The sequence below is a fragment of the Cucumis sativus genome, chromosome 1 (genome assembly GCF_000004075.3).
Source record: "Cucumis sativus cultivar 9930 chromosome 1, Cucumber_9930_V3, whole genome shotgun sequence".
NCBI lineage: Eukaryota > Viridiplantae > Streptophyta > Magnoliopsida > Cucurbitales > Cucurbitaceae > Cucumis > Cucumis sativus.
Window position 1 is genome coordinate 9,321,606 of NC_026655.2, and position 23,145 is coordinate 9,344,750.

Below are 23,145 nucleotides of genomic sequence, written 5' to 3' on the forward strand. Positions count from 1 at the left end.
CAAATACAATTTTTCTTTTAATGTAGCTAGGTTTTTCTTAAAAAATAAACTTGTAATTTTTTTTAGACAAAACTTATACTTCACACTTTGGAAAAAACTAAAAACGAGTGTTATTTGAATGAGATACAAAGGACACAAACATTACTCTAATAAAGATTTCAAAATCTTGAAACCTTTAGATTTTTATTTTTTTATGATTCTCAATTTGTTAAACACTCGTTTTACTTCTTTCATTTTAGAAGATTAAAAGATTTTGGAATTGGTCGAATAAATGGCCTAAAAATTAGGTGAAAATGTTAGATGATTAGGTGTATGAAAAAAAAAATTGAATGACCCCTTACATGTCGACGTCAAATTTGGACGAAATTTACCAAAATATAATTGTCAGTCTCACCGTGTTGCTCTTTATCTCTCTAAATGTGTCTCTTGTCCATCTCTCATTCTTCTCCTTGGTCTCGTCCATCTCACACTCCTCTCTCGTGTGGAAATCATGTCGTAGATGAAGAAAAAGTCAAAGAAAAAAGACGTGTAATACCGAAGAAGAAGAAAAAGCCAGAGAAGAAGACGCTTAGTGAAGGAGAAATTACGATGCGGGAGAAGAAAAGATAAAATTTAAAAAAAACCTAAAGCGATAAGGAAAGAACGATAATGTAACTTCCATATAGAGTGGTCGTAATATCAACAAAGAGGCATTTGACATTTTTTTTAAAAAAAACAAGGTCATTTGCCATTTTAGACCTTCAAAATGAGCATTTATGACAATTATTTCAAAATTTTTACGAACCGCATTGGTTGTTGACCTTCAAATGGCCAAATTGAATCGTTTATGGGTCCGCCATGAGATTTAAACGCACCCATATGTGGGATAGCTATGGCTAAAAACTAGTTTGCTCACTTCTAACTAGGGCATTCAATTTTTCTCAGACATATTGATATTTTTATGGATAGTTTTATATTTTCATAAGTTCGACATCGACATGAAATGTGAATAAATATTTTTATTATATTGTAGAAATTAAAAATTCATAAAACATATAAAATAAGGAATAAAATGTCACTATTGTAACAATAAAATTCTATATGATAAACATCTTGCCTAGTTTACCAACAAAGTTTTATTTACTAATTTAAGTTTTTTTTAAAATTTTATTGTTGCTATTATTTTTTTGATAAATATTCATCGACATTGACATTTTATCAATTATTTTCGTGCAATAAAAAGCTCAATATTTTGATTCGATCACATAGGTATTTTAAATCTTGATTTTAAACCTCTTCACACACTTCTCTACCTAAACCATCCAAAAATCATTCTATATTTTCAGCTAAAAGAGTAGGAGGATGTTAGCAAGTCCAACCCTCAATAACTCCACCAAACCTCACTATCAATAAATGAGAGAGGACAATACACATGAGGTATGCATACAAAAATCTTAGTCTTTTTATTTTAACTATATGCATAATAGTCTTGTCTCATTCATAGTTTCTTTGATTTCCACACCGGTACAAATTTACCACTGGCTCGATGTTGAGTGATTATTATGTCATATTCAAACCTTATAAAGGTAGGGTGCCAAGTTTTAGTATAATGAGTTGAGTATCGTATGTGTCTTCCTCAAGACAACACATATAAGATAGTAAGATTTCTAATTTAATTTGACTAAGTAGTACCATGGTTATAAAAAACATATAAAAAGTAAAGTTAACTATTCTAATAGTTAACTTTATAACAATGTATTCCAAGGCTACCATACGTTGAAACTTTATTTGCTCTAGAAAATGTCGAAGCCAAATGGAGATTTGGAGAGAACCTCTAATGACACCATATAGATGTGGCATCAACCAAGTGTCCTAAGGCCATCATTAACAAAAGTTAGAAACACATGCAATAACATAGGTGAATAACTCTAAAATCGTCGGAAAATGCCACGACTCAAATGGTTAATTACTATCACACAAACTATATCTCACTGCAAGAGAGCACTATCTAAAATCCTTTATACTGATTATATTTTTTCAAACTCTCAATAAAAGAATGCAAAAGGAGATTTTATTTTAAAAAGTTAGCACACCAAACTAAACTAAAGAGAGTTTAACTCCGACAATCTAAAACCAAAGTCATAGATTTCTTTTATTCTACTTAAAACAATTTAAAACAAAACATATAATTAAAATTCTCCTTGATTTAGTTTGAAGTAACATAAGGATCTAATTTCTCATTTCATCCCCCATCATCACTGCTTACTTTACTAATCAAGTAAGCATTCTAACTAAATTATCAACTTTGAATCAAAAGGATCAGAAGAGAATTTTCTTTCACTTCTTTTCTAAAATCATTTAATTAAAATTTAAAGTGACATTTTTATTAAGGTATTTAATTATTACATATAGATGCAGTGTACAAACGTGTAAGGCTATAAATATATATATATATATACATATAATAAGTTGTAGACATATAGGTGTGTAGTAATAAAAAGAGCCAATAAAATTGTTTATACAAAAGTTGATGATGAATTGAAACATAAAATAGAAGTTTTAAAAACTTAAAAGACCAAAATAAAATATAATATAAGATCATGAAGCAAAGTAAATATTTAATAGAATTAAATATAAAAGTAGGAGTTGTATACTTTTGACCATTGCTAAGTACTCAATAAAGAGGCCTACCTTTTTTCTCTCTTTCTTTATTTTATTTTGTTTTTCTATAAAACAAAGATCCCTACTTCTATAATACAGCTGGCAGCCCCAATGTTTAGTTTTTGTCAAAGCAAAAACACAAACCAATAATTAATTGATTAATTAACTAACTAATCTGCTTTAATTTTGGTTTCTTATTGAGTTCATCAACTTCTCATCTCTTTATTGCAACCTGCATACTACTTATTGTATATTATTCATGTCTTTTAAAAATGTATGAAATGATCAACATAAATGTTAATGTATTATTTCACATTATAAATACTAATTTACGTTTATGTTTTCTTCTTATATTAATATTCTTTTTAGTTTAATGTATATATCATTTTTCAACTTAAATTTTTGTACGTTTCATTCATCGTTGTTGTGACTTTTTATGTGGTAGAAAATGTTTTATATTAATCATTACTCGTTCATCATCATTTTTTATCCAATGTGTTTAAATGAAGTTGACAAAAAATTGATCAAAATGTGGATAGAAATAAATATTGGTAAAATGAATATGCTGAAAAAAACAGTATGCGATCTTTGTATTTCTTCGTTCTTCTTCATTTCTCATTTTATTTTTTTTCTTCTTGGTGCAAGATCTAAACGATCGTGTATCAATATCTAAATGATCAGTTATTCATTTCGTCCCAAATAGATCACTGTATCACTAATAGATCATCTTGATCGGGTACAAGATTATTTAGACGAGGTACAAAGGTACAAGATTGTTATACTGGATACAAGAATATAAGATTCTTTAAATTTGATACAAGGGTACAAGATCGTTTAGACTTGCTACGAGATTATTTAGACTAGGTAGAAATGTACAAGATCATTTAGACTTGTTACAAGATCGTTGCTACAAAATTATTTAGACTGGGTACAAAATTATTTTTTTCACGTGTGTATGACTGATAGTAGCAAGATATTTTTGTTATTCTCGTTGTGAGCTTATGGACTTTTTTTTATTTTTTAAAATTTCTATTTTCTTTTTTTTAAAAAAACTCATTAATACTTTCCCTTCCCATTAATGTTGTCCAGTTGTATTTAAAATTTTTTTGGTACATTTCTTAATCATACGTTGTTTTCAACAAAAGAAAAAAAAAAGAAGAAGAAGAAAAGAAAGAGAGAAAGAAAAACCCTCAAATCTGTAAGATTGAATAATACACCAAAAGAATGTCATTTTAGTCCTTCCAATATACAGTATTTTTAATTCCATTTGTGAGTTTCCATTTTATGGTTAAATACTCAAACTTGAATCAAGTTTATATATGGGTTATCAGGTTGAACATTAATAGGTTTGTTGTTTTTCTAGAATAAATCAATATTTCATTCCTAAAAGAACTCTAAATACTTCAAAAATAAAAGTTTACATTTAACTAAAAAGATATATATGTATGTATAATTAATAAAAGAAGCAATGAAAATTAATTACACAATAAATAAGAGTTTGAAGCATTAATTAGAATATTCTTAGTTTGAATATACTAAAATTTACAATTGTCTTTGTACAAAAGGACTGCTGAAACTCTCAAGCTCTTACTTTTCTCCATTCTCAACCCCATAAATCCAAAAGAAAAAGAAGAAAGAAAAGGTCAAATCTTAATACACTCTCTCTTCTTTGTCACAACTTGCCAATTCCTATGGTCTTCACTTTTCCCAGTTGAAGCATTTTTCAAAATTTTCTCTTACCCATTTCCATTTCTTCATCAAAATTTCCTTATCCCCTTCACAATTTTCTTCACACTATGCTCTCTTCTCGCCTCAGTGTTCTTCAAATTTTTCATTTACTCTCATACCCACTTGGATTTACCTAGATTTTCTCGCCCTTAGATCTGAATTGAATCATGGGTTCCACTTGGAAGAAGGTGAAAGTAGCACTTGGCTTGAATATGTGCCTCTATGGCCCTCGAAATCTCCATGATTCTTTGCCTTCCATGGCTTCTAGGTCCTCCGACGCCGTCGCACCGCCGAATTTGCTTTCTTCAGCTAGTTTTAGCTCTGATTGTCGCCCGTCAGCAACACCCACTTCGTCCTCATCCGGTCTCAGGCTCTCGAAATCTTCAACCAGATCATCTAAGGTTTGTTGGGGTTGGTCCTTTTTGCTACGTTTTTGGTTTTCTGCTGGTGTTTATCTTGTTGTTGTACTGATGCAAAGCTATTTTTTAACTTATTTCTTTCTTTCTTTCTTTCTCAACTTGTATTTATGGAGTTTTCAGCTGTCAAGCTTTCTTGGAAGCTTTGTTTCAGCTTGGTGGCTTTTTTAAAGGAATTTGTTGTGAATAAATTTGCTTAAGGATTTTTGTTTGCTTCCTTTTTGGTTTATGTAGATTTTTGGTAAGTTAAATTGAAGTATATTATGCCGTTAAGATTGTTCGATATTAGTAATCCAAGATAACTATATGGAAAGGAAACTAATTATATTTGTTAAAGAAAAAATCATTGGACTATCCTTCTGTGTTCATGAACAATTGCCTCAGAAAAGATAACAAGGGAAAGAAAAACACTGTTCTTCTGTTTTGTACTACTTTTATCTGTTTTACTTTGTGGCTTCAATGTGATGAGTTGTAATGTTACTTTCAATTACATGAATTTATGTGGGCAATGGTAAAGTGGAGTAGTCCCTTCAAGGACCATTAAACCTTTGGCTTATTAGTGAAGTAACTCTGCCTCTCTGCCTTTACTTTTCAATCCTCACCTGAAGTGAGAGAAGTGGTTTGCATTGTCAGCACCATGAGCTTTTTCCCTTTTGCTCTTCAATGGTGATTTTTGAAAAGCCAATGGACCCACCCCCACCTTCATTGTATGACTTCCACCAATCACCATAATAAGCTAGACTTAGGTGAATAGTAAAAAGAATTCAAAGTACAATATTTTTTTGTGGCAACCCATAATTTTCACTTCTTTTAATGGACTTATATGGTCTCTTCTTTTTATTTCTTTCTTTTGTTTTATATCCTCTATTTGTTACTTAATTATTCTAACTTTTGGAAAGTTACCTAGTTGACTGTTTGTTGGTATCCATCAAGTCCTCCTCTATTACCTAATATTGACTTTTTCCCTTTTTTATTCTGCTTAGAAGATTTACTATTGTGTTTTACAGTGGTAATGATGAGTATTTTCTTTTTAATAAAGCTCTTCAAATATGTAGATTCTAGTTAGGGGGTTGTGTTGTTAAATTGTCTATTCTTTTGATACATGGTCTTGAGAAATGAGCTGCACAAGGCAAAAGGACACTGTAGCATCACGTTGCCTTCTAAACTTTCTTCTGAAATTTTACTTTTATCCTAGAAACGCCTACTGTTTGAGTTTGGTTTCTTTCTCTCTCACGAGTATGGGGGAAGGGGAAAGGTAAGTTGAAAATACCCTTTGGAGTTTGGAGGCAAAAAGAAAAAACCGAAAGTTAATACCAAAAGTACCTGCAGATAATTAGCTTTTAAGCAAATTGACCTTTCCATTTTTCTTTAGTGCATATGCCAAAGATGTCTAGCCTAAGCCTAAGTGAATGGTTTAAGATAGGAATTTGGCAGGAAGTCTTACCTTTTTGCTCAAGGTAGGATAATTGCGCTTATAAAGAAAATTTCATAAACTTTGTTAACATTAACCAACCTTGGAAGTTCAAAGTTTACGCATCTCCTTGAATTTGATATGCCTATACTCAAAGAGAGAGTTGATTTGTTTATCTATGTATTTACGTTTTAAGAACTGTTTGTTGTTGTTGTTGTTGTTAGTTTTGTTTTTTGTTTTTTGTTTTAATTATTTTGTTTTTTAGAAAAACTAAACACCACAAACAAATGTTCCCTAATCTCCTCATTACAAATGAGAGGGAGAACATAATATAATTTGAAAAAACATCTTTCTAATCAAGAACAACCTTGAGATGATGCTAAAAACTATTAAAGCACGTGTGGATTCATTCTCCTCTGTAGGGATGTAACAACAAAATATTAACAAAGCTTCCAACAAATAGATAAAAAATTCTCAATGATGACACCAATCTCAGTAAGAGAATTCTCCCACTACCAAAAAATACAGTCAAGGAAGCAGGAAGAGAGAACCCCTTCCTCACAAGAGGATTTGATTAGCTTTCTTGTGCTTCGAGCAAATACTAAGAAGCTGTAAAGTATGCTATTCTGTGTAATGATAAGTATTTGGCAATGTTTTCATTTTAGCATCTGAAACTGCATCTTAAAAAGCTAAACAGGTTGTTCTGTAGTTTTTGGTTCTTTTTTCTCATAATTTTTTTCAATTTCAAATGGCAGAGAACATGTGCGATTTGCCTAACTGCTATGAAGCCAGGGAAGGGTCATGCTATCTTCACTGCTGAGTGTTCCCACTCATTTCATTTCCATTGCATAACCTCAAATGTTAAGCATGGAAACCAAATTTGCCCAGTTTGCAGGGCGAAATGGAAAGAAATTCCTTTCCAGAGCCCTGCTTCAGATCTTCCCAATGGAATGATGAGAATCAATCAAATTGATTGGCCACAAGATGACTCCTGGATGACCGTTTTAAGAAGGATTCGTCCCCCACCGATTGATGCGTCTAGGCAGATAGCAGCTCTATCTCATGGGCCTGAACCAAGTCTGTTTGATGATGATGAAGTCCTAGATCATCAGTCTGACATCCCTAATGGAGAAACATCTGTTGTAGATGCTATTGATGGTTCTACTGGAACAATTGAGGTTAAGACATATCCTGAAGTTTCAGCTGTTGCTCGATCAGCAGTTCACGATAATTTCACTGTACTAGTGCATATCAAAGCTAGTCTTGCAAATCAGAGGCAACATTGTTGTGAAAATCAGTCCTCGTCTCTTCTGTCTCAAAGTTCTCGTGCTCCAGTTGACCTTGTTACAGTTCTTGATGTCAGTGGGAGCATGGCCGGTACTAAGCTTGCTTTGCTAAAACGAGCAATGGGTTTTGTGATACAGAACCTTGGCCCCTCAGATCGGCTTTCAGTAATTTCCTTCTCTTCTGCAGCACGACGCCTCTTTCCTCTTCGCCGGATGACCGAAAGTGGACGACAACAGGCATTACAAGCTATTAATTCTTTGGTTTCAAATGGTGGAACAAACATCGTTGATGGCTTAAACAAAGGAACTAAAGTATTATTGGATCGGAAGTGGAAAAATCCTGTTTGTAGTATTATGCTACTTTCAGATGGTCAGGATACATATACATTTGGCATTGGTAGTTCACATTCTGAAGCCGACTACCTTTCACTTCTTCCAGTATCAATCCATCGCAATAACAACACAGCGCTGCAGATACCCGTTCATTCATTTGGTTTTGGTACTGACCATGATGCTACGGCAATGCACTCTATCTCTGAGATCTCGGGGGGAACGTTTTCATTTGTAGAAGCAGAGAGGACTATTCAGGATGCGTTTGCGCAGTGCATTGGAGGGCTCTTGAGTGTTGTTGTGCAACAGCTTCAAGTTAGAATTGAGTGTGTTCATCCTAATTTGCAGCTCAGTTCACTGAAAGCAGGAAATTACCGATCAAACATCGCAGCAAGCTCAAGAATTGGTACTGTAAGTGTTGGAGATCTGTATGCTGAAGAAGAAAGAGACTTTTTGGTGACAATCAATGTACCCGTTGATGGTTATGATGAGATGTCATTGCTCAATGTCAAATGTACTTACCGAAATCCCATCACGAATGAAATGGTGACTTTAGAGGACATCGAGGAAGTAAAGATAAGAAGGCCAAATGTGATTGGAGAACAATCTGTATCAATAGAAGTCGACAGGCAACGCAATCGGGTTCATGCCTTGGAGTCAATGGCCAAAGCAAGAGTTGCGGCCGAACGTGGTGATTTGGCCAATGCAGTCTCTGTCTTGGAGAATTGTTACAGGGCATTATCAGAAACCATCTCAGGACAAGCTGGTGATCATTTGTGCACTGCACTTTGTGCCGAGCTGAAAGAGATGAAGGAACGAATGGAAAACCAACGCATCTACGAGGCTTCGGGAAGGGCATACGTTCTATCAGGACTAAGCTCTCATTCATGGCAACGAGCCACTGCACGTGGTGATTCAACACGCAACGGAAGCCTTGTGCAAGCTTACCAAACCCCATCAATGGTAGACATGTTGACTCGTTCTCAAACCATGCTACCTGGGAACCCAACGCCACGGCCCCAAAGAACACTCCGCCCTACCATGACATTTCCTGCTCGAAGTCGTCAACGGTAGCCAACAGTAGTATCTGGAAACTTCATCCTGCCTGCCATCGTTGTAGACATTTTCATTTTTGCTCTTTTTTCTTTTTCTTTTTCCTTTCCTGCCATTCATCCTTTTTCTTTTCTTTTTTTGTGGTATTTGAAGTTTTGTTGGGGGGTATATATTTACCTAGAGTTTTGGTGGGTATACTTCCTTGTTGTAAGTTGTAAATGAATAAGAATTGGGGGTGAAATATTTTAAATTTGGGTGGGGGTAGTGAACAACTGTTAAAAAGGCCTTGTTTGGGGACATTGGTTTACTCAAGTGTGATTTTGGTTGGGGGTATAGAAGTGAATTATGGGATAATTGTGGTGAGTTTCTCACTAACTTTGTTATAATATTACTCCTAATTCTTTTCCAATTTTTATTTTTCTTTTGCCATTTTGCAAAATTTTCTGTTCATTTCCATTTTTATAAACTTCTAATTGTTTTTACTCTCAAGTGGGAGGAGTGAAAGCTATTTTCATATATAATCAAATAAACTAAATATAGTAAAATATTTTTTCATCAAATTTGTATTGTGTGAAACGTTACAAGTTTCAAAATGCTAAAACAAGATATTTGGAAGTGAGTGACAATAAAAGGTCTAAAAGATAGGATTAAAATGTAAGTTTGGAAAAGAGAAAATATCCAAGTAGAGTTAAATGGTGATGGTATGCCAAAGGTATTGTGTGCTGCATGTATAATTTGTATTTTGTGTCACATCAATAATTGTGAGTTGCACTCATTGATGAACAGACTTTTCTTTGGTGTCTCATTCCAAATCCTGTCTTGCTTTCAAATAAAATAATATATGATTTCGTGAAATTATAAATGAAAGAAAGTTGTCATTTACATTCTATTATTCCATCATTCGAATTTTCATTTAATATTCAGTAATAAAAAGTGTCATTCTTAATATGACAACTTTATAGTGTTTTTAAGCCAAATAGATACAATTTTTTAGTTATAGCATTGAGTTAATTAGTTGCATAAATGATAACACGTAATGTTCGAGAATAAAATAATTGCATACATAGCACAAAAAATTGTAAAAGACTAAAATAATCACTTGTATCTACTCTTGTAGGCGTTTTTTATAAAATAAATTTAAATTAAAAGTTATCGCTGATAGCATCTATCACTGATAGCTTTCAATTTGAAAAATGATTATTTTTGCACACTTCTTTCTGATTTTTTCATGGTGAAAGTTATCATTAATAACTACAATTAGTGAGTATCACGGATAGCTGCTATCATCGATAACTTGTCACCATTACAAATGTTTTTAAGTTTTTCTCTAATTGAAAGCTAATATTGATAGTTGGTTATCAATTATAGCAATTGATAGTTGTCATATGTTGCTATCTTTAGTAGATACTACTAATGATAGCTTTTAATTGGAGAAATATGATATTGGTTGATATCATTGATAACAACTATCAATGATAGCCACTGAAGATCATACTAAATTTCGATTTGAGATATAAGTTGCTATAGTTAGCTGCTTTCACTGATAACTACTATCAACAATAGCTTTCAATTTGAAAAATGTACTGTCAGTTGCTATCGCTGATATCTCTTATCAATGATATTGTTATCAGTGAATATCACTTATTGAAATTTGAATCCCTTCGATATGTTATAACATATTTTATCTCGAATTTATTACCTCAAATTCTAACTCACTCATTTAGATTTTTAAAACCTTCTTTGTAGTTTTTGTTTTGTAGTTCCATTTTGGTTGACTTGGTTTCTTCTTCAATTTGTTGATTTCGTTCAAATTAGGGTTAGATTTATGTTTTTTTGTTGCTTTCTTAATGATGGTTCTTGATTGTATGGTATTTTAGGCTTTCTGGCAGTTTAGAATAGTGACATGAAAAACTCGATCTATATTTTTGTCCACTTTAATGCAACTGTTGCTACCGAGACAAGATGTGTTGAATGAAAACATATATGTTTAATTAGGCTATCATTTGTGGTATTCCTGATATATACTGTAAGTAATTTTTCTATATTGCTATCAACATATGTAGAAGGATATTATTGTCATTATGTATCAATGATTATATTGTAAGGATATTGCTAATAGAAACTATAAGTGATATCTTTAGAAGAATTTTTTTTATAAGTGAATAATAGCTCCTTGGTAAACATATCAATACATGTGATTTGTGAGGTTTAATTAGCTACCAATTGATATTTTTGATAGCTACACACTATCAATGATATTCTTCTATCGCTATCACTACTAATATCTATCAGTGATATCCTTAATAGGTTACTATATATCCAATAATATCAAGGTAATGATACTATAAAGTGTTGTTGTGGTTCTTTGTTTTTAGCATAAATGGACAAAAAAATAGTTCAGATTAGCATGTTATCGATAATAGATTTGAATCACTGATAACATACTATCCATATGATAGCTTTTATAATTGATAGTTTAAATGAAATTGATATAGTTGCAATTTTTTGTTGAAATAAATTATTGATTTCAGGTTATGATATATGCGAGAAAAGACTTTTATGCTTAACTTGTTAAGAAATTAAAAGTTCTTGCTATCAATGATAGAACCGTCATGCCCTGATTCGTACATAAACCCAAAAGAATGTGCAAAAGTGGTATGCGACCTGATTTAGTTTAACCTTTTTAAAACCTGGTCTTACTACCTGGTCTACCTAAGAACTTAACATTTAAAACTTAATCATTGAGAGATAAGAAATTTTAATTATAATACAGCGGAGAGAACATTCACATTTTCTTTTATTAACTTTAACCATAGCATACAACACAAATTACGAGTATCTTTGATACAAAACCTATAACAACTTTAAACTAAACGCCTTGTCAAACTGCTTCACCTAACAACTGCATCATTCCTTCTCTCATGGTCTTCACACCTTATCATATGGGGAGGAAAAACTTAAAATGTAATTCGATCAAAAGACTTAACGAGGTTTTAAAAATATATCCTTTGGAAATACAAATTCATAAACATAATCATATTAGTTGATTAAATAGGCTCCTCGCTTCATTTCACAAATATCTCAATTACATAACACACATTAGTCTAGCATCCTAATCTTTTCGCCAAGAGCATGAACCATTTTCAATGCCAAGACTGATCGTCTTGTGTTTTGATAGCCTTTTCATCAACAACATTTGAGAATCTCTTGGCTTAGTCCTCGTTGTTCAAGCCACCAAACACAATACACATCTTTTATGCATTGGTTGGCTTCACTCCACCATGCAAGCCTTTTCTACATGGCTACATATACTCTTATGTGCATGTAACAATTAGCTCATTGATAGGAGTAAGACTAATGGTTTGAACACAGTTTGTCATTCGTTAAATAACAAAAGACCTCTTTAAACAAAAACTTTCATTGTAATGAAACATCATTACAAATCAAGATAAATTTTAGAAGAAAGCTTTAAAGTACGAAACACATTTTAAAAGCACTCACAAAGACTTGATCTTTCTTAGGTTCAAACACCCAGTTTCAGCTCTTCTTCTCGTCTGACTTCATTTTGCATAGTACTTTCAAAGCTCCTAATAGTCTTTAAAAGCTAGTCTTCTTGTCTCGCATCAACTTAACACAAACTTCAAAACACAAGCTTCTTCTCAAAACACTTAATCAACACATAGTCAAAAAAAAAAAATTGACATTTCTATTCCAAACTCGGGTCTCACAAAAACCCATCACTTAAAGGTTGGTATCAGTGTTAGAAACATTGGTAGTGTGATAATGAAATATCATTAGTCTTCTGTTAATAGCTAAATCTAATGCAACCAAAATAAAATCATCATAATTATAAGTAGACAACCATTGAACAATAGAGAAATTGTTCGTGGGTGCTGAGCCTTGATATTTCTACGAGGTTGAGTTCTTCGATTGTCAAGAAAGTTCAACTTTGACCATCGTTGCATGATTCGATTTGCTTGTCGTGGGTTCTGACTCTGAGGGTTGTTTTTGGTGCACAGAGCTGAACTTAGAAGTATGCAATGGATTGGGACGTTTCTGTAGCTTGATAATATCGATCATGGATGATGCTAGTGGTGGTATTTTTGGATTCACATCCTTCTGTACTACCTCTTTCTTCCCGTTAATTATTTGGGTTGTATAGGTATTTTAAATAACAAAAACAAAATATATGAAAAAGGGAAAGTCATATGATATATTTTTTTTCCCTTTTGCCACTGATTGATGAAAGAAAAATGCAATCAGTTTAACTAATCGCCTTTGACTTACAATGTTAGGGTTTATGTAGAAGCAAAATAATATCGTCTAATAATATATTTGTGAAAAGCAAAAGAAATTAACATTAATTTACTAAGAGGTGACTAATAAATAAAACTGCATGCTAACCTAAAATATTAAATATGAATTAAGTTCTTTCTTAATTACTATCTTATAATTGATTAATCACCAACTATATATATATATGTAATTAAAACGTTTCTAAAATCTATATTAGGTATTAGTATTAGTATGTGGATGATTAATTTTCTTCTTTTAGACCCTCCACCCACCCTTTCAGCTTCTCAAATGTAAAGCTTTATCATTTACGTAAGAACACAAAGCAAACTATATGGATCCAAAACGATTCATTTTCTAATTTGTTTATTTATGATTTACAAAAACACCATAAAAAATATTCTACTTACTTCAATCTCTTAATTTCTACAATTTTGAACTAAGAAATCACTCTTGGATGAATATTTGAAGGGAAACAAATGGAAGTAGCATTGAAATTTAGGATCTATTTTTTCTTTTTCTTAATTTTATTTTTAAAAACCAGGTAACCAGAAAATTATTTTTAAAATTGAAGAATTAAAAAAAAATATATAGTTTGTTTTAAAAATACAGAAAAAAAAAACAAATTACCAATCATATATATATGGTTTTTGTTTTTAATAAACAAAAACTTAAAAACATAATATAAAAAACAAAGCAAAGAAAAACAAAAACAAGAAATTGGAATGGTTATCAAACATGTCCTAATTATTCATTAGAAGAAATCATTAGTTAGAGATTTTATACGTACATTCTTTTGATAATCTAATAACGTATGAGATTGGAGTTTGAACATTTGACCATTTGACAATTTTTATCAAAAGATATAAACTACATTAAACTAGTTGAGTTGATTGTTTTTTATAAGAATGATATCTCTCTCAAACGTTCAAACTATATAGCTACTAATAGTCAACAAATATTTATATGAGTCGAGCTAAGCTCATTTCAGCATAACAATCATCTCCCTATGCTAAATTACCGTTAATAACTATTATTACGTTGAATGTCGTAATGATAAAAAATTTAAGAAGTTGAAAAGTTGAAGGCCTGAAAGAATAAAAAAATTAATTATTCATACTTACAGATGTTTTAGAAACGTTTTAATAATAGTCAGTAATTAATTAATAGATTATAAGATAGACATTATTAAGAAAAAGTTAATATTTCACATTTAATTGTAGGTTATGGTAGTCTTATTAGCTTCTCTTATTAAATTAATATTATTTCTTTTTTTTCTAAATTAATAAGTAATAATTATATATCATATCTCTCTATATAAACCCTACATTTCATGATATATGGACACAAAACCAAGTCCAACTTCCACAAACTTTCATATTGTTGTTTAAAAAATCTCTTGTCAAATGGGTTACCTTTGGAAACTCTTCCTTGTCTTTTCTTTTCTTTCTTTCATCTTCTCATCCAATATGGTTGAATCAAGACCAGATCCTAAAACAAGTCTAGCAACACGACTTAAGTTGGATAGCGAGACATCAGATTGTTGGGGAACTTTGCACGAACTTCAAGCCTGCACAGGTGAAGTTGTCACATTTTTTCTTACTGGTGAAACTTATTTAGGTTCCAATTGTTGTCAAGCTATTAAAGTCATTCAACATGAGTGTTGGCCAACATTGCTTGCATCTCTGGGATACACGACTGAAGAAGGTGACGTTCTTGAAGCCTATTGCGATACCACTATCGATACTATCAAAACATCATCATCTCCTCTATCATTATCTATCGAGCAAAATAATATGCCTAAAAGCATTGCTCCATGAAAAAAAAAACAAAGTGATTCTTGTAATCGAACAAAACTACGAAGCCTTAGTTATACTTAGTAGTATTTTTATAAATTCAGTTTGAGAGTTGAGAATCACAATACTTATGATTGTATTTCTATCCTTTTCAAAGAATATAATATAATATATATGTCTATGAAGTACTCAAATTTCTATACAAATTACTGTTCAAACACTCCCATTCTTTCCAATCTAGAAAGGGTATATAATCACAAAATTAATATAAATCGACACAAACAAAGTTACAATACATGCATATATACATATATTAACAACATTTTATTCAATTTTCTTATTTGTATTTTATATCTAATTTATTTTTTCATCACTTTATATTTTGTTGTTTCAATCACTTTCATACAAGCATGTATGGCTCACATTTGGAAACTCTTAGTTTTTTCTTCCTTTCTTTTATCTTTTCGTCCCATATAATTGAATCGAGACCAAACCCTGAAACGAGTCTAGTAGCATGACTTAAATTGGATGGTGATGGATTGTTCGAAAACTTTGCATGAACTTCAAGCATTTACAGATGAAGTTATCACATTTTTTTCTTATTGATGAAGCTCTTATTAAAGATCCAACTATTGTCAAGCTATTAAAATCATTCAACACGAGTGTTGGCCAACATTACTTGAATCGTGACATTCTTGAAGTCTATTGTGATACTAGTATTGATGCAGCTTTCACAACATCATCATCTCCTCTTGCATAATTATCTACATAGCAAAACAAAGATAGCTCATAAGAATATTGCTGTATGAAGAGTAAAATGATTCTTGTAATAGAATAACTATAATGTTCTAAACTACTTTGAATTATGCTTAGTATAACTAGTTTCAAATTTTAGAATCATACACTAATTAGGGTTGTATTTCTATCTTTTTCAATATATATATATAAATATATGAATAAAGAAATAGTTAATATTCTATAAACTTTCATTATGTCTACAAATTGTTGAAACACTTCAAATTCTTGCTCAATCTAAAGAGGAAACCATTACCATATTCCACTATCTATGCAATGGTAATTTGAAATAAAAATATTTGACAAAAAGAAAGTTCAAAATTAAAGGTCATTTACATAAATTAACACAAGATTTGATCTAGTTTCATAATACATGGTTTTTATTATTTGTAAACAGAAAAATTGACCAATCAATTTATCAGCCTCTAAAAGTAAGTTTTTTTTTTTTCTTTTACAACAAGGTTTTATTAAATTTCATTAAATTTTAAGAACAATTTTTGGAAGAAGGGAGCGATCAAATCATTATAAATAATTGGATAATTATTTGTGAAAAGAGCATATGTGATGCTCTTTATAGGAGTCACTTGTATGAGTGTAAAGGAAGTGTTTCTATAAAAAAATTTAAGATGAATTCACTAAAACGCTTCTAAGACCAAACCGTGTTCAATGGTCAAAATGAACACAATATATAATAAAAACAAGCAATATAATTAACCCATCCTATTAAACTTTTTCATACAATAGACTTTACTCAATATTTTATATTAAGGCGTGTGATTGACATCTAGCTAGATAGTCGAGCTTCGACCCTTAGATATCCACCTCTAGTAAATATTTAGTATTACCCAAACATACATGCATACGACAAGGGTTCAATCCAAAACTCTTATACCCAAATATATCTTAAATCAAATATTCTTTAATTAATTATGTGTCAAAAGTATATAATGTTTTCCGTCAAAAAATGTTATTCATGTAAACATAACTCTATTATTAATAATTATCGAGTAAGCATCGACTGGTAGCAAACGTATCGTATTACATATTTTCTAATGTTTGTGGTTCATCCTCGTTTCAATCTTAATTATACTCAAAAAAAATTAAATTTGATTGTTAGTGATCGGGTCCACTATTGTACTAAGACAAAAAGTAAAGAGAGGAAAAAAGAAACTTTAGAATCTATTTATTATTGGAAGAGTTTTGGAAGGTGGAGAGCTAGAAGAAAGCTAATAGACATTACAAAATGTTTTAATAAATTGTTAGATAAATATAATTAACTACGATCATTACTCAATTTAAGTTACAATAGTCTTATAATTAATTCCCCATCATAAAATTCATTAATCACATTCTTTCATTTTTCCAAGTATTACATGCTACGCCTTCTCTATATAAACTCTACACTTTATAATCCATTTCACATCAAACAAAAAACCCAACTTTTCATTACAAACTTCATCTTTCATTCTTTTCCAAATTTTCTATCCTAGAATGGCCAGCCTCTTGAAACTCTTGATTGCCACGTCTTTTTTAGCTCACATGTTCTTCTTTACGGTTGAATCAAGCCCAAACCCTAAATCGAGTCTAGCAACACGAATAAAGTTAGAAGGTGAGACATCTGATTGTTGGGGGTCTCTATATGAACTTCAAGCATGTACCGGAGAAGTTATTACATTCTTTCTTAGTGGAGAAGCGTATTTAGGTGTCAAGTGTTGTCAAGCCATCAGAACCATTCAACATGAATGTTGGCCTACATTGCTTGGATCTCTAGGATACACAACTGAAGAAGGTGACATCCTTGAAGCCTATTGTGATACGACAGTTGATGTTGATCGTCTTTTCACAATCTCTTCTCCTAAACTAGCAATGGCACCATCTATCAAGCGAATGAATTATGAACCTAAAATCTCTCTCCCATGAAAATGAGGAGGATTTTTGTAATAAAATAACTTTCGAAGTTCTAGTTATGTTACCCTCCTTGTTATGCTTAGTTGTGTTTTCTAACACTTTTATTATTTTATAAAGTTAAAAGATCAGTTACACACTTATATATGGTTACGTGCTTCTATTGTTTTTTATTACTCTATTTATCCAAATAAGTACTCAAAGTTTGACTTTTATTTTTTTCATGAATTAACCGAGTTCATACACTTCTTAGTTCATTAATTTTTAATCAATCTCGCACGAAGCTTGCGATGAATAGTTTAAAATATCTATTGAAAAGATAATTAAATCAATGCCTCTTACTGTACTAATACATATTTTAAAATTTATTTTCGCAAAATTTAATTTAAAATATAATTCACTACATGTAGGATATATCAATTAGGTAATATAACAAAAAAACAATTTCTTTCTCTTGTTCCAAAACATAAATTACTCCAATCACTTAAACTATACTGTATTCAAATAAAAAATGAAAGACTTTATAGACTGCAAAACCTAATATTTTCCTTGAGAACTATTAACAATAGTTGAAAATTTTAAAATGTATTTACAAAATAATAATAATAATAATAATTTAAAATCATTTTCTTTAACTTTCTTCAATTCAGACGAAAGGTAAATAAATTGTAAATGAAAAGTATACCATAATTTTTAAATTTTTATTACATCTAAATTTAATGTTTCTATTGGAATATTTTTTTAAAAAAAAATTAACTCAAGATTTTATAAATGTAAGAGAACATATAGCTTGTAAAAATTAAAGATAACTATATTTGGTTGTATATCACGAAAGTAATTAAGTTTGAGAATCTTATATAATATCTTTCTTTCCCTTCTCCCTTCTCCCTTACTTAACACTTTTCTTTTCCAATTGCCATGCAATTATATCACTTTTTTTCGTAAAGAGAAAAACACTTAGTAGTAAAAAAAAAAGGTTCAATTAAATGTTGAGTGGGTACGTAGGTTTTGTTTCACATGGAGGGGTTTTGAAAAAAAAATTTAACTTGCTAATAGACTTTTATTAGCCATTGTAGTTGTTTATATATATATATATGAAAAGTTTGGTATTTGTAGTCAATTTTCAAAGATTATATGTTATTCTTGTCATGGTTTATTATAAGTTTTGAACTTCAATGAAGTTTCATAAGAGATAGAGAATGAAATGTGATTGGGTATACTTCCACTTACTTCAACTTGAAGTATACCATTAATGACCTCCCTCTATTGACCATTCACCTCTTTACAACTAAATCTCTTTTGTTCATACAAACTTTATATTAACCTGTATAATTAATTGTATTTTATTAATTAAACTATCCATCTTTAGAATAATTTGAATTTGATTTGATCACAAGGTCAAGATATATTAATATTATTTGATTTCTTTCCTTTGTTATATTACAACTTTTTGACCAACTTTTTGAGATTAGACAAACCTTGCCAACTAAACATGTTTAATTACTTTTGTCCCTCGAATAATTGACATCTTTTAAAGCCAAATTTGTTAATTGTAAATCTCTTTCTAATGCATGCTATTAATTACTAGTACTTCAATCAACATATATTTTATCATTTTAGGTTTAGTTGACTAATTGGTATTTATCTTCAAAGATGGGTCGTTTGGAGAATCACAATGTTCAAAGAAAAGGAAAATCTTAATCTATAATTTAATTAGGTATTTAACAATATGATTATTTTATCACCATGTTGACTTTACAAATATTAAAACTATAGCATTATAAGTTATAAAAGAGGTTTGAAATTTTAAGTTTTCATTTAGTTGGTGATCCAAAATTATTTTGAAAAACAAAAACAAATTCTTCTTTTTTATTTTTATTGTATTAAAAAATATGTTTGGTTCCGATTTGAGATTTTGAAATTCCTATTTAAAATTTAAAATTTGTGTTTGGTTAAGTGTGAATTCGAAAATACAAGATGCATTTCATGCATGTTCATAATTTATAAAAGACAACAATTTATTGTTTTCGTAAATAAGCTATTTCACGTGTTGTTTTCTTAAAATCATTTTTAAAACACAAATATACCAAACATGTTGTATTTTTAAATTTTTTTATTTTTGAAGACGTAAAAATTAAAATTAATCATGAACTAATAATAACCTAATGTTAAAATTTTCAATTTTGGGTTTGATTAAATTCTTCGTCCATTATATTCAATTTTATTATGCATAACATTGATGGGTTTTATTATACATATTAGTTGATTTTCTTTAAAACAAAAAAAAATGAAGATGCTAAAGGCATCTTAGACAAAAATGTTCATAACCAATAGAGTTTAAAATAAATTTAGGAAAATATATATTAGAGGAAATAAGAAAAGAATAATTAAAACACATTAGGGTTATTGAAGTACATTTTATTAGACTTTTTCCCACAATTCAAGAGGCTCTCAAACTTCTAACTTTTTCCCTTTGCACCACACATGTTTCTCCATGTCCCTTTTCCTCTTCTTCCTAAGCTTAGGTCTACGTATTATTGGACTTTTAGTCTTACTCTTCGACCACGTTGCATTGCATTTTATCGATCTAGTTTAAGGTTATCTTGAAGGATAAAATAGTTAACCTTTGGTATGCATGCATGACTAAAAGAATTTGATTGCGCTACTTCAAAATCTCTTAAAACCTTCAAAATTTTACCTCTTGACATCATTTCTATTCAAACGTGACAATAACGTACGTTTTGAATTTAATTATTATTATTATTTAAAATAGCTTAGATAATATCTAAGATGCGTTTGATTGATTTTGTAACTGTGTTTATACACTTTTTAAATCATTTAATTTGGTGTTTGTGATGGTAAATTATTTAATTTAAGAGAAATTATTTTTTTAATCATACAAATTTTTATATAAAATAAATCAAGAGTATTAATAAAAATATTCAAGAATAGTGTTTAACAAAGAGTATAAATATAAATCAAATTTCAAAACACAACCTAACAAAATGTTGTTATGGCAGACTCAAATATGTTCCTCTATGTTATATATAATTATCTTTTAGCTCAACGAATATGAAATTTTCAATGAAAATTGTGATTTGTTTTCACCTTTACTTATGAAATTATAGCAAAAGAAAATATTAATTAGCAACAAATATTAATCTTCTTTAACAATATCAAGATTACAATTTGCTAATTTTCTTTGAATGTTATATATTCAAAATAACAATATTTCTACTACGTATCTTATTAGGAAATTAGTGAACTCAATGTTTGAATAATGGTATGATCCCACACAAAACTAATATGAACAGAAATTTCCCTTCAACATAAACTTTATATATATATATATTATTATATATTGTATGCAAATGGGAAACAATGTATTTGAATCAAAACAAAGGCAATAAAATTGTTGTTATTATTGAGTTTTCTAATTTGAAATTTCCACATTGTCAGGCCAAATATAGAACTTCACCAAACTTTAGTCTTTTTCTTAAAAGAAAATCTAAATTATAATGGTCAAAGGCAAGTGATGAAATCAACCCAATTAGTGCTTTTGTTATAGTAAATTTTACAAGTTGTTCAAACCTTTTCATTTCGAATTCAATTTTATTATCAATTCATTACCTTTTCAAAATCTTTCATTTTTCACATTTTCTTTATCTTTATTTTATCAATAACAAACTTACACATAACTATTCTTTATTCTTTATCATTTAAAATTCTTCCCATCTTATCCTCACAATATTTTTTATATTTTATTTCTAAAAACACTTTTATATCTGTATCCCAATTTTAAAAGCTTCTTTTTTTTTATATGGATTTTAACATTACTTTATAAGCTAAGCTTAAAAAAAATGGTTACAGTTAGTCAAATTTTAACTTATAAGAGTTAAACGTATCGGTAAAAATAGTATTTATAGCTAAAAATGTTATTAAAAACGTTATCCTATGCTATTTGATAATCATTTGAATTTTTATTATTCTAGTTTTTTTTCTTTTTTTTGAAAAACGAATGAGATCTTGTCGAGGTATTATAAAATTTTCAAAATTCAATTGAAAATGTAAAACAAAAGTTGAAATTCATATTTTATAAAGTAGTACTTTTAATGAAATGAAATAAATAATAAATTCTTACTATTAATTTATGTATCCTTTAGATTTATAATAGATAATAAACTTATCACGATTACTTTCTAAAAATGATTGTAAATTGAATACGAGCGAAAATATTTACATAATTTTAGATTCTAATAGATGTTGATAAACTTCTTTTGATATCTATAAATACATAGATAGTCTATTAGTGTCTATCATTCATAGAATTTAAAATTTTCGTTATATTTTGTAAATATTTTTATCAAAGATAAAAAAATTGTTAAAATTATTAAAAGTAGTAAATTTGAAAAAATATTTACAAGTTATAGCTAAATATCGGTGATAGAAGGATATGAGAGGTTATCATTGATAGAACTCAACAAAATTCTATAGTTTGTAAATATTTTAATTTATTTTGTTTTTTTAAAAAGTGTTCTAAAAATTATTAAAATAAAATTTAGAAAGCAATTTAGTTTATTATTTATGAAGAAATATACCCACGAGTGCTTACTTAAATTATTATATAAGCATAACTTTAATTGGTTTTAATTATTCATAGATTAAATGAACAAATCACGCATATTTTATATTTATTATTTCATACGCGTTAAAGTGCTTTTCAAAATGTCTTTCTTTCAACAACAAAAAAGTGCCTTTTAAAATATTAATTAATTGGCTAAATTATATAAAAATTGTATTTCTAATTTTGATGTTTGAGTAAAAAATACAACTAAATTATTATTTTAAAGGTATATTTTAAATTTTTGAACGTTTAAAGATACTTTTTACACAAACATCAAAGTTGAAGGGCATTTTCTGTAATCTATCCTTGTAAAAATATCTTTAACCTTGAATTTTGTGTAAAAAATACTTCTAAACTTTCAAAAAGTTTTAAAAATACACTCAAACTTTCTAAAAGAGTTTAAAATAACTTTAGTGTTAGTTTTGGATGAAAGTCATTACAGTTTTGTTTAAAAAATACCACTAAACTATTGAAACTCATAATTAGTATATGAAAACCATTAACAACTCTTTGCAAAAGTAACTCTAATTAAATTGAAAATATCTCAATCGTTAGTTAGTATGGTGATAAATTTATTTGAAGAAGTTTTCTCGAGCACGAAAAGAATGAATTTACAAACAAATATATTGTCTCGTTTGACAGTAACGTGATTTCATTTTAATTGGGATTTAAGAAAAAAAAAGTTTATAAATACTAATTCCACTTCTAAATTAATTACTTCAATTGTTATATATTTACTTTGTAGCAAACAATTTTAAGCTCCCAAAGATAGAGACCCACTCTCTGAAGAACTTTGAGCTCCACTCAAGTTTGTGAGGCTCTCTTAATTATCAAAGTTTTGTAATTTTTAGCATTAGAATAAAATCTT

At 29.5% G+C, this 23,145-nt stretch overlaps 1 protein-coding gene across 1 annotated transcript; it reads left to right on the plus strand.

Moving 5' to 3' along the window:
* Nucleotides 1-4,212: 4,212 nt before the first annotated feature.
* LOC101222940 (E3 ubiquitin-protein ligase WAV3) lies at nt 4,213-9,279 on the plus strand. The gene is made up of 2 exons (XM_004139508.3): nt 4,213-4,769; nt 6,951-9,279. Exons 1-2 carry the CDS (start codon nt 4,536-4,538, stop codon nt 8,883-8,885), a joined length of 2,169 nt encoding a protein of 722 aa, XP_004139556.1. The 5' UTR covers nt 4,213-4,535; the 3' UTR covers nt 8,886-9,279.
* Nucleotides 9,280-23,145: the final 13,866 nt, after the last annotated feature.